General features: G+C 46.3%; 1 protein-coding gene across 3 annotated transcripts in view; it reads right to left on the bottom strand.

The window, feature by feature from the left end:
- GFRA4 (GDNF family receptor alpha 4) overlaps positions 1 to 12596 on the bottom strand; it is a 133883-nt gene that overhangs the window by 38970 nt on the left and 82317 nt on the right. For all 3 annotated transcript variants that reach the window (XR_012158785.1, XM_073342976.1, XM_073342977.1), the window contains exon 2: positions 10249 to 10527. Coding sequence is in view for 2 of the 3 variants with exons in the window: in XM_073342976.1 (XP_073199077.1) it covers positions 10249 to 10527 (279 nt within the window). In the remaining variant the exon portion in view is untranslated. The remainder of the gene's footprint in view (positions 1 to 10248; positions 10528 to 12596) is intronic.

Below are 12596 nucleotides of genomic sequence, written 5' to 3' on the forward strand. Positions count from 1 at the left end.
TTGCATTTGGATACAGATGGAATACTTAAGCAGAAAACCTACTTATGAAATCAGCTGTATCACTTGAAAAACCCTAAGGCGGGTATATCAAGAACTACACGAAGAGATTGGACATTTAGGAGTAGAGCAAAAAATCAGTCTCACAAGAGACCACAGATGAAGAGGGATATTGAACATCATATCACTAGAGTCTGTACATGTGTCACAAAACCTCACCAGCCTTCCAGAGTTCCACTAACATAGTCACAACAGAACCATCTGAGCTTGTATCAATGGACTTCTTGCATCTAGCCAGAAGCAAAGGAGGATATGAATAAATCCTAGTAATAGTGGATCACTTCACTGGGTTTGTCCAACCCTACCCTACTACCACCAAGTCAGGCAAGCCTGCAGCAAACATGATCTTCAATTACTTATTTGGTTTTCCTGAAAGGATCCATCATGACCAAGGGGCAGAGTTTGAAAATAATTTATTCAGAAGGTTACAGCATGACTGTAAAATTGAAACATCTCGCACAACCGCACACCACCTAAAGGATAATGGTTAGGTAGAAAGGCTGAACTAAATCCTATGCTGAGAACCTTACCAGAAGAATAAAAGTCAAACTGGAAGGACTCTCTTAAATCAGGGGCAGATTTAAGGGTCAGAGCCTGGTTACCAAACATGAAGCTTAGGGCTCAATGGTCACATCAATTTAGGCTTTTTTTAAAGATAAAAAATGAAAAAAAAATCCCATAAAACAAAAAGCACAGGCCTAAACAAAAGTGGACTCTCACCCAAATTATGTTGGCTGGTGTATATCCAATTTTTGGACCCTCACACCACGGCGACATTTTTTCTTGGCAAATTATTCTATGATGCTGTCCAGCTGTCTCATCTTTATCAATTGCAAGGAGCACTAGACACTCAGCCATGTTTGTGATATGACTGACCACATGTAGTTTTTGACACATCTTAATGTGCTTATTGTGCAGTCAGCACTAGCCACTCCAACTGGTATGGTGAGAAAAAGTCAACACAACATTTACATTTCTGGTAAAACAGCATCAAGAGAACTTGATACACTGAAACTCAAGTAGTTCCGGACTCCAAGGAACAAAATGAACACTTCTGTGCCCTTTGTAAAATAATACATCTTGAAAGACAATCCCATGAACCAAGTCTAAAAGAAAAATATAAGTATTTTCCCATCAGTTTAAGAACTTCCTTCTTTAAAATTATATTATGAAGTCGCCTGGGATGGAGGAAACCAAATAGAGGAGCTACTTCTTGAAATCCCTCACACTGAGGTTTTAGTTCCATAATCATATTGTTTAAGACCTCAAAATATTTTCTTTGATGGTTACCCTTTGCTTCTAACGCAGAATAGTGTGCAAATTCATCATCCATGTGGCATACGCATCTCTTCCTGTGGCTTGGATAGTTTGCGTTTTCAAAACCCATTGCTTCCCCCCATCTGCTCTGAGACGTTTTTACAATTTTATCATAGTTTTCTTCAGCTCTGAGTTTGCTGAGCTCATTCACTGTGCTCTCAAATGTCCAGAGGACATGGAACAAGTCAATTTTCTTTGACTGTAGGATTCCAGAGGCTGCAGCTGTGATAACTAAGATCCTATGCCACCACAATAGATTGAGGTAAGCCATCAAAGACAGGTTGCTTTTTGCTTGTATGTCCTCGCCACTCCTGCGTTCAGCAACAGTTTAATCTTCTAGGCATTCAATTACATTCTCAAAATTTACTATCATTGCCTCATTTCATTCAAGCTGCCCATCTAGACTTGCAGCGTACCTTTAGATGTAAAGGTCTCCTTCATTCTTCAGACGCGTGTTCAATTTCATCTGCAGCATCAATCCTGTCAACTTCTGTGAGGGCTTGAAATGCATCATCATTTCCTCTTCCTTTTGCAAAGCTGTGCTCTCTCAAGCATGATACAGATAAAGAAGATACATATTCTCTTTAGACTTAATCATTAATTTTTCCCATCGATGGTTAGAGTCTGTGAAATATTTATATATTTCCTGCAAAGTTGTGAAGAAAACCTTCAGATCTGGACTGGCCTTACCTTCCGCAGCTTGCACCAAAACTAGGTTACTGTGATGTGCTGGGCAATGGATGTATGGTGCCTACACTTTGCCTCCCCTGCCTGAAGGATATTCTTTCATTTTTGTTTGCAATCCTCCATGATCTCCAGCCATAACCCTGGCACTATCCTATTCCTGTCCAGACATCTGTTTGGGGTTTAATCCATATTTTCAGGATAAAACATTAGTTAACTGGTCACACACGGATGCAGCACCTGCCTCACTTACTGCTCAAAGCTTACAAACTGCTCTTTTATATCTGCCACTTCTTTGACACAATCAATATTAACAAAGCGAAGCAAAATGGCCATTTGATCAACATGGCGAATATACATGACTTCATCTGCAATGACAGTGAAAAAAAAAAAAGCTTCTTTGCCACTATTCAGTATGCACCACTTGCTAAAAGACGTATAAGTTCATCAGTAATTGTCTTGCTCAAGTATTTGACTATCTTGGCGTCGCTGATATTTTGGGAAAAGTTGTATTATGTCTGTCAAGTAGCTTTCTGATGGTCAGGTAAATACCACACTTGTTGCTCTCCAGCACCTCACAGTGGCCACGGAAGGTGACACCTAAAGTAGCTAATGTTTTGACTGTGCCAAGCAATATTTTTAGTACTTGACATTTCTTAATATTTTCAGATGCTTGTTTATCAAAACAGGCTTTGATGCGGTGACGCTTCGTGACCTGCAGAGCTGCCACACGTGACTTTGCATGTTGTTTGCTCCTCCCATGAACACTGATTTTAGCATAGTCTTCCAATCATTGTTAGCCACGTTGATTTCCGAGTTTCTGAATCACCCAACGGGCAACACATGTGACCGTATGCGTCATCTGAAAGATCTGCATAAACTAAGCCACTTGACATGCAAACCTTCATACGATCAATTTTTCATTCTGTAAAATGAAGATGAAAAGTGGCAAAATGTAGGGGAAAAAAGGAAACCTTCCATTTGGCCTATTGCTCAATGGGCTGGCGAGGAGTAATCTGTAAAATTATACGCAACAGCTGACGTGATAAAACGGAATCTTGAAAGCAATTTTGATCAGATGGTAACGTCAAACCTATTTCAGCAGGAAGGCTGCTTGGACCTGCGTCATTGCTGACCAGTTCATCTACAGGAAACAAAGTACATTTCCCAGTGGCAGCCCTTCGGAACCGGAGTGTGCTCGGTGTCTGTGACCCCTGCAGGATGGGGTCGGAAACTTCTATTACTACCAGCTACGGGGCATGCCCAAATGCTGAGCGATTTTTCAAAGGCATTGCAAGACGGATGGGTGTGGATCTGTTAGGACCCTGATAAAAATGGGGGTTGATGGCCAGAGGCAGCGTTAGACACATGCAGCCCATACAATTGCATCAGCCCCGAGACAGGGAGGGGGCCCCTTGCCAGGGTGACTGACTCCATTATTTGTGAGGGTGAGGCCCCAGAATCGAGTGGTGGGGAGCAGTTGGCAAGGGCAGAGGAATAGCTTATGCAGCTGTTTGAGGGTCCATGCAGTTGGAGGACCCCCTGCAGGCTCAGGGCTGCTCGGCTGCATAATATATGCCTGGCACAGGCTGCTGCCACTGTTTGCAGCTGGCTGACACCTCTAGGAAGGGCCCGGTGAGTGAGACTCCAAAATGGTGGCTCCGCCATGAACTCTGATGAGTGGGATGGCCAATGGCAGAGCCTCACCTCCCACTATGAGGGCAAATTCAAACGAGGGGCAGCAGGAACTGGTGTGCGGCTCTTCCGAGAGGCTCTGACTCTAGCTCCGGTGGTTAGCGGCTCTGGCTCCCATGACAACAGTTCTGGCTTTGGCGGAAGCAGTGGTGATGGCTCTAGCAGCAGGAGCCCAGGAGCAGGGCCTGGGCCAGGGAGAGCAGACAGTATGGCCTGGATCTAGGCAGGCGTGAGGGATCGGGGAGCAGAGCAGGGCTGCAGAGGCAGGGATGAGAGTGGGGGTTGGGGAAAGTGAGAGTTTATCTATCTCAATGTGGGCCATGTGATGGCCCACAATAAAAACCTGCACTGGGGCCCATCTTTTTCTTCCTCTATCATTGGCAGATGGGAGGAGGAGATGGGAGGGACCAGGTCAGCATTTGCTGGCTGTTAAATCTGCCACTGCATGTAATAAGGTAAATTACGCCTGTAATTGTACATGAAATTAGGCAGTAGGGTTTGCACTTTTCTATTTCTTGTATGGAAGATCACCATGTTTGCCCATTGACGTCACATTTGCTTTATCTATGAATTTGGAATCTACAATCGAGGACCATAATGAGTATGCTGAGAAATGGAAACAGCTGATGAAGGAAGCTTATGAATGGACATCAAAATGTTCTAAAAAATCTGCTACCCATGGTGAGAATCGTTCTGAACAGAAAGCGCATGGTGCTGACCTCTTAGCAGGTGACAAAGTACTTGTCAGGAACCTTTCAGAGAGAGAGGGAGCAGGAAAATTAAGATCCTCCTGGGAAGATAAGATTCAAGTAATATTTGAAAGGAAAGGGTAGTCGATGAAGTAAAAGCAGAAGCTGGAAAGGGATGTGTTAGAGTTCTTCATCGCAATCTTTCACTTTCCTCTGACTTCTCACCCTGGGATAGAACACCACCCTCTAACCGCAGAGGAAGACACAGTGAACAAGGCAACTAGCCCAATAAGAGATCACAATGAAGACAGGAATTTGGACTCCAGGGACTCTAATAGTGAGTGAATCCAGGGGCAGAAGCATTTCATCCGCGTCTGGGAAATGAGGATGTTGTTGATCCTGAAAACTTGAGAACGGCTGATCAGACTGATGTGACATACACACCAGCTGGAGAAAGACATGAATGCCAAAATGAGAGCATGGTACCAGAAACTATTGTGCACAAGAGGACAGATCACCAGAACAATCCACTGACAGGTGAGGTCATCTGACTAGAGAAAGAAGAAGCCGACAGACACTGGCATAGGAAGAGTTAAGGACATCTACTTATCAGTGTCTAAATCCAACTATTGTACAGGTGATTGCACTATGGGGTTATCCTCAGGTTTGTTACAAGCTATACCCATTTCTGTATCTTATCCTGCATTCTATGCAAGGCTGATATAATATTGGTAAGTGAAGTGTTCAATAGCTCTGGATAGTTTGTAATTAGGATAATTTAGTACATTTTCGAAATAGCTTGCAGTATGCCCTGTAACTTGCAGTTAGATGTTTATACCATTGATCACATCCGAACTGTTATTTTATAAGGTGTGAATATTTGTGGATATTTTTATAAGGTGTGAATATTTGTGGATGTAAGGGGTTCAGAGCTGACTATTCATAGAATCATAGATATGTCGGGCAGGAAGCGACCTCAAGAAGCCCTAAAGGCCAACCCCCTGCGCTGAAGCGGGACCAAGTAAACCTAGACCATCCCTGACTGGTGTTTGTCCAACCTGTTCTTAAAACCTCCTGCCCACCATGCTGACCAATATAGTTTCATTGTTTCCTTGTACTTCCCCCTCTGTCTGTATCCATCTGTTGTCTCTTGTCCTATACTTAGATCGGAAGACCTTGGGGCAGAGACTTTCTTTTTGATCTGTGTTTGCGCAGTACCTAGGACAATGGGGCCCTGGCCCGTGACTTGGTTTCCTATGTGCTACAGTAACACAGATAATTAACAACAATAGCTAATGGAAGCAGAGACCCCGGGTTGTGTATCTCTCCACAATAGTCCTGGAAATGCCCTGCTTTGGGGATTTCATTGACAGTGAACTCAACCAAAAAGAAACCCAAAAGAAGGGCCCAATTGAGCAAGGCGCTGAGCCCCCTTATTTCCCAATGACTTCACATTACGGCACTCAGCACCTGGTAGGTTTGGCCTAAGAGCTGCACTCAGGTTTCTGGGAGATGGGCAACACGGCCCTTGCTCCTGGTAGGTCTGGGCAGCCATTCACTTTGTTCTGCACAGCCTCTTGATCCAAGCGTCACCCTCAGCACCTTTGCTTTCTGCTCCTGTCAGCATTTTATTAACCTATCTGTTCTGCAGCCTCTGGTTGGAAGCGTCCGTTTTATTCCTCATTTAATTTTCATGGTGCATAAAACGCTGGCAGGCCTGACCGGGGAGAGTTATCGCTGCCGATGTGTACTTTTATAAGGGTGCTTAAAAAATATTAAATCAACATTTACTCAAATATTTGCACCGTGTGGGGATGAAATGCAGTGTCAGGAGCATGCGCCTCAAATCTGACACATCCCAAAGACACTGTCAGGCAGGAAACTCAAAAGAGTTTGGTTTAGAACCATAGAAGCACAGGGTTAGAAGGGACTGCCACGGTCATCTAGTCTAGCCCCCGCCAAGATGCAGGATTTGTTGTGTTTATACCATCCAAGACAGGTGGCTCCAGCCTCCTTTTGAAAAGCTCCAGTGAAGGAGTTTCCACCCCCCGCAGGTATCTGTTTCCATTCTCCTACTGTTCTTACCGTCAGGAAGTTTGTCCTGAGATTTAATCTAAATCTGCTATGCTGTAGTTTGAACCCATTGCCTCTTGTCCTGCCCTCTGTGGCAAGAGAGAACAACTTTTCTCCACCTTGTTTATGGCAGCCTTTCAAGGGTCTGAAGACCACTATCATATCCCTCGCTTAATCTCCTCTTTTCCAAACTGAACATACCCGGTTCCTTCAGCCTTTGCTCATATGGCTTGCATTCCATCCCTTTGATCATCTTTGTCCCTCGTCTCTGGATCCTTTCCAGTTTCTCCACATCCTTTCTATACACTGGTGACCAAAACTGGACACCGTTCTCCAGCCAAGGCCTCACCAGGCCTCACCAGGGCCGAGTAGAGCGGTACTGTCACTTCCTGTGACTTGCATGCTGTGCCTCGGTTAATGCAACCTAACATTGCATTTGCTTTTTTTGAAACAGCATCGCATTGCTGACTCTTGTTGAGGTTGTGATCCATGACAACTCCCAGGTTGTTGGGTTTTTTTGTCACCCACACCACATTATTTCTTCAACACAGACTTTAAAGGGACATTTATATAAAATCAACAAAACCAGTTTTAGTTTATTCCTTTTTTTACAAAAATGCTCTTGCCCTTCCCCAGCTACAGATCTCTACCCAGGATACAAACATTACAGATTAAGTCTCGTAGCCACTGGGGAGTTAGATAATGATTATTTGCCTCATTAGACAGATGGAGAAACTGAGGTACAAAGCAGTAAAGAGATTTACTAGAGGTTACAAAGCAGAACTGAAGCACAGTTAGGAAAAGAACCATCTATAAGTACGTATATGGGAAGGGATCTAATGTAGCAGACAAAGGCATAACAAAATCTAATGGCTGGGAGCTAAAGCTAGATAAAATCAGGTTAGAAATAAGGTGGATGTTTTTAACAGTGAGGGTAATTAACCATTGGAACAACTTATCAAGGGCTCTGGTGGATTCTCCACCACTGAGTGTCTTTAAATCAAGATGTATGAAACAAACAAACAAACTCTAGCTCATCTAGAAGATATGGGCTTCATGCAGGAATCATTGGCTGAGATTGCTATACAATCACAATGGTCCTTTCTAGCCTTAAAATGTATAAATCTATGACCCCTGATCTCCTGGCTCCCAGTTTCCGTGCTTTACCCACACAGAGTATCTCCTGTGTTTTGGATTTCTTTCCCAGTGCTGGAAACACAAACACAACATCCCTGTGCTAATGTGTGAGTTGTGGCCAGGTGGTATCAGCACAGGCCAGGGATGGCGGTGGGGCGGGGGGGCAGGAACACCCATATTCTGTCACTGATGCTTTCTGCAGCCTTGGGAAAAATCACTTAATAATAATTCATTCCCCACCCCACAGCTGGGGAGAAATGAACCTAAGTGAATTTGGGGCTGGATCCCAAGTGCCTTCCACATGGAACTCCCAGAGAAGTCGTTACAATGCAGGCTGCAAGCTCTCTGGGGTAGGGATTGTTTTCAGTGGATGTTGGTAAAGAGCCCAGAATGATGGAGCCTGACTGGGGTCTCTGGGCACTATGTCATAATGATCATAGATAAAGGGGGCAATGCAGAATTAGACCAAAGGCTTGGAAGATGAAATGGTCCAGCTGATGCTGCTGGGATAGCAGCTCTGCACACATACCCCTACCCCCAGGGCTCACCTTAGCTTGAGGCATGATGTAGCCACTCTGATATCATAGAATCATAGAATATCAGGGTTGGAAGGGACCTCAGGAGACCATCTAGTCCAACCCCCTGCTCAAAGCAGGACCAGTCCCCAACTAAATCATCCCAGCCAGGGCTTTGTCAAGCCTGACCTTAAAAATATTTAAGGAAGGAGATTCCACCACCTCCCTAGGTAACGCATTCCAGTGTTTCACCACCCTCCTAGTGAAAAAGTTTTTCCTAATATCGAACCTAAACCTCCCCCACTGCAACTTGAGACCATTACTCCTTGTTCTGTCATCAGCTACCACTGAGAAAAGTCTAGATCCATCCTCTTTGGAACCCCTTTCAGGTAGTTGAAAGCAGCTATCAAATCCCCCTTCATTCTTCTCTTCCGCAGACTAAACAATCCCAGTTCCCTCAGCCTCTCCTCATAAGTCATGTGTTCCAGTCCCCTAATCATTTTTGTTGCCCTCCGCTGGACTCTTTCCAATTTTTCCACATCCTTCTTGTAGTGTGGGGCCCAAAACTGGACACAGTACTCTAGATGAGGCCTCACCAATGACAAATAGAGGGGAACAATCACGTCCCTCGATCTGCTGGCAGTGCCCCTACATATACATCCCAAAATGCCATTGGCCTTCTTGGCAACAAGGGCACACTGTTGACTCATATCCAGCTTCTCATCCACTGTAACCCGTAGGTCCTTTTCTGCAGAACTGCTGCCGAGCCATTCGATCCCTAGTCTGTAGCGGTGCATGGGATTCTTCCGTCCTAAGTGCAGGACTCTGCATTTGTCCTTGTTGAACCTCATCAGATTTCTTTTGGCCCAATCCTCTAATTTGTCTAGGGCCCTCTGTATCCTATCCCTACCCTCCAGCATATCTACCACTCCTCCCAGTTTAGTGTCATCTGCAAACTTACTGAGGGTGCAATCCACACCATCCTCCAGATCATTTATGAAGATATTGAACAAAACCGGCCCCAGGACTGACCCTTGGGGCACTCCACTTGATACCGGCTGCCAACTAGACATGGAGCCATTGATCACTACCTGTTGAGCCCGACAATCTAGCCAACTTTCTATCCACCTTATAGTCCATTCATCCAGCCCATACTTCTTTAACTTGCTGACAAGAATACTGTGGGAGACCGTGTCAAAAGCTTTGCTAAAGTCAAGGAACAACACATTCACCACTTTCCCCTCATCTATAGAGCCAGTTATCTCGTCATAGAAGGCAATTAGATTAGTCAGGCATGACTTGCCCTTGGTGAATCCATGCTGACTGTTCCTGATCACTTTCCTCTCCTCTAAGTGCTTCAGAATTGCCCTTGCTAACACCATTCTAGACAGTGGTAGTAGCGGGACTGAAGTATGTCTACACTAGACACTCTGCAGCTACAACGCTGTAGTGTAGACTCTTACCACAGCAATGGGAGGGGGTCTTCTGTTGCTGTAGAAAATCCACCTCCCTGAGAGGCAGTAACTAGGTTGAAGGAAGAATTCTTCTGTCAACTTAGTGCTGTCTCCACCAGGGCTTAGGTCAGCTTAACTACGCCACGCAGGGAGTGAATTTTTCTCACCCCTGAGTGACATCATTGGAGCAACCTAAGATTTAGGTGTAGACCCGACCCGAGTGGCCCAGGGGACTGACTGCAGAGCCTGTCATATCTAAGTCACTGCTGGTCCATTGAAGGATCCAAAAGTCTCTATCATTGGATGTGGCTGGTGGGAAACCTGGGAGAAATGGGTAGGTGGGTCTCAGCTCAGATCCGAGCGGGCATGAAAAACCACCACCAGAGCCAGCACTAACTGCAAACCAGTTGGGCGTCTCAGCAGAGAGGCCAGCATCTGGATGGCGACTCAACTTGTCTGGAGAAGGTTTCACTCTGCTCACATCAAGTGGGGAGGAAGCTAGCCCGGCTGCTGCCTGAGCTGATCCTGTTCTGTGGCTAGAAGGAGCTGGAGCGTTTCACCAACCCAAATTTCCTTTTAAAGACCCTATTTGGAGAACCCTCCCACGGAGACGTGGCACCGACTGACCTTCCATCAGGGTGTGGTGGATGCTCCAATAGACACTCAGGCAATGTTTCTCCTTCTTCATGCCCCGTTTGCACTTGCAGCCATAGAGCTGGCTGGACAGCAGGGCCGTCACTGTGCTCCGGCATTGGTTCTTGGCGTCTGGCCCCAGTTTGTTGGCGCCGTTGCCCGCAATGCATTGCCGGAGGGTCCGGAACTTGGAGCTGCAGCTGGGATCATTGGTGCAGGACTCCCCGGCCTGCAGGCAATCTCTGCCCGAACTCACGGCTTCTGTCATGCCTTCTGCAAGAGAACGAGAAAGAGAGAGAGTCATGGTGTGATGCTCCCAGACTGAAGATCAAAGCAATTCAACAACATCTCCCACTTTCCGGGCCAAGCTCTGAATAAGCCTTTGCTTAAATACACAAGCTGTGTGGCCTGGCTTCCCCAAGCACCTTACAAACAATGGGCCCGCTCATGAAGTCCTTACTCAGCCAGATCTCCCATTGACCTCAAGGGCACAAGTCCAAACTGCAAAATCAGGACTTCAATATACAGTCACCTCCCCTCCTGCTGAAATGCACCTACAGTGGAATGCAGCAGCTGCTTAGCAGGGTGTAGCAACACCACCCCACAGCCTCCCAAAGCTGCCCATGCAGCTCTACAGATTCACCTACACGGGAACTGGGCGGGCAACATGCCCATTGGCAGAGGGAAAGCCCCAGGAATGAACCGAGGCTATGCCTTCTTTCCCTATTTTGTGGCCCATGGAAATCGCAGAGCTCCACTGAAGTCAAAGGCGATTTACACCAGTGTAAAATCTGGCTTTTTGACTGTAGTATCCCAGATGAAAGGCAGTGGATCAGCCCTGCAAGGCTCGGTGCCCTGGCAATCCATTGCATGGACAGACCTACTGAATTGCTGCTGATTCCCCTCTGTCTCCCAGCAGCTGAGTGTGGTGTGGCTGCCTTGCCTGCCATGGGGAGGGCAGCAGCGTACGCGGGAGGAGAGGAGACTCAGATCCCTTCACATGCATGTGTTCTCGCTCTCACGCATTCAGTGGGGTGGCAGATGGGAAAATTCTCCAAAGGTTCAAAAGGCATTGGGTGAATGCAGCCTCAGTAACCGCGAGGAGGTTTGGATGTGCAGCAGGCAAGCCCCAGGTGTGCAATGACTGGGTCAGCGTATGTTCCAGGGGCAGGCCAGTTTGTCACTAGCTAGCCATTAGGATTGCTCCAGGGCTCGTGCCTGGTTCGATCATTTCCAGTGCCTTGGCAGAGGGCAGGCAGGTCTCGAGTTTTTCCCTCTGAGGGTATGTCTACATCGCAGTGGGAGGTGTACCTCCCAGCTCCTGGGGACGTACCCACAATACCTCTGATCAAGCCAGCTTGCTAAAAATAGCAGCATCACTGCGGTTGCACCGGGGGGATGAGGGACTGGCTAGCTGCCCCGGGGACGTACCTGCGGTTTCAGACAGGATCACACTCAGCGCACCTAACTCATCTCGCTCCCTGTGTGGCGACTTTAGAGCTAAGACAAAATGTGCAAAATTTCATCCCAAAAGGAATTAGTCTGCGTCACATGAGCAACTGGCAAAGGTGGGTTGGAATGGATGGTGGGACCCAGTATGAACTCCAGCAGAGACTAACCATGCTGGGTATAAACACAGACAATCTGCAAAGACCGTACGGTACTTTGGGAGCCTACTTAAAATAAATCAAACATTCGCAGATTGAAACATTTGCCTACAAAATATAAAGTGAATATGTTCTCAAGCTGAGACCCATTCACATGAACAGAGAGACCAGGAGCAATATTTACAGATCAGTGCCCCGAGTGCTGGTGCTTTCTGTTTACGATGCCGGAACTGGAAGCTACTTTAACTGGGATGTTACAAATGACCCATTCTATAGGCACGTCATTTAATAACTAAAGGATCTGGGGATTTTTATTGTTAGCGGTGTCTTTGCTGGTGAGACAACATAACGTCACATTTCCCCAAGTGTGGCCCTCAGGAGTCATTTTATACAATGTAAAAAAAGAGTCTCTCTGAGAAAAATCTCTGTATCTTACAATATGGATGATGCGTCTGAACCTGCCCATGAGTGAAACGGATGTAAGAACATAAGAATGGCCATACTGGGTCAGACCAAAGGTCCTTCAAGCCCAGTATCCTGTCTTCCGACAGTGGCCAATGCCAGATGCCCCACAGGGAATGAACAGAACAGGGAATCATCAAGTGATCCATCCCTTTTTGCCCATTCCCAGCTTCTGGCAAACAGAGGCTAAGGACACCATCCCTGTCCATCCTGGCTAATAGCCATTGATGGACCCATCCTCCATGAACCTATCTAGTTCTTTTTTGAACCCTG

Source organism: Lepidochelys kempii, chromosome 4 (assembly GCF_965140265.1).
Source record: "Lepidochelys kempii isolate rLepKem1 chromosome 4, rLepKem1.hap2, whole genome shotgun sequence".
Classification (NCBI taxonomy): Eukaryota; Metazoa; Chordata; order Testudines; family Cheloniidae; genus Lepidochelys; species Lepidochelys kempii.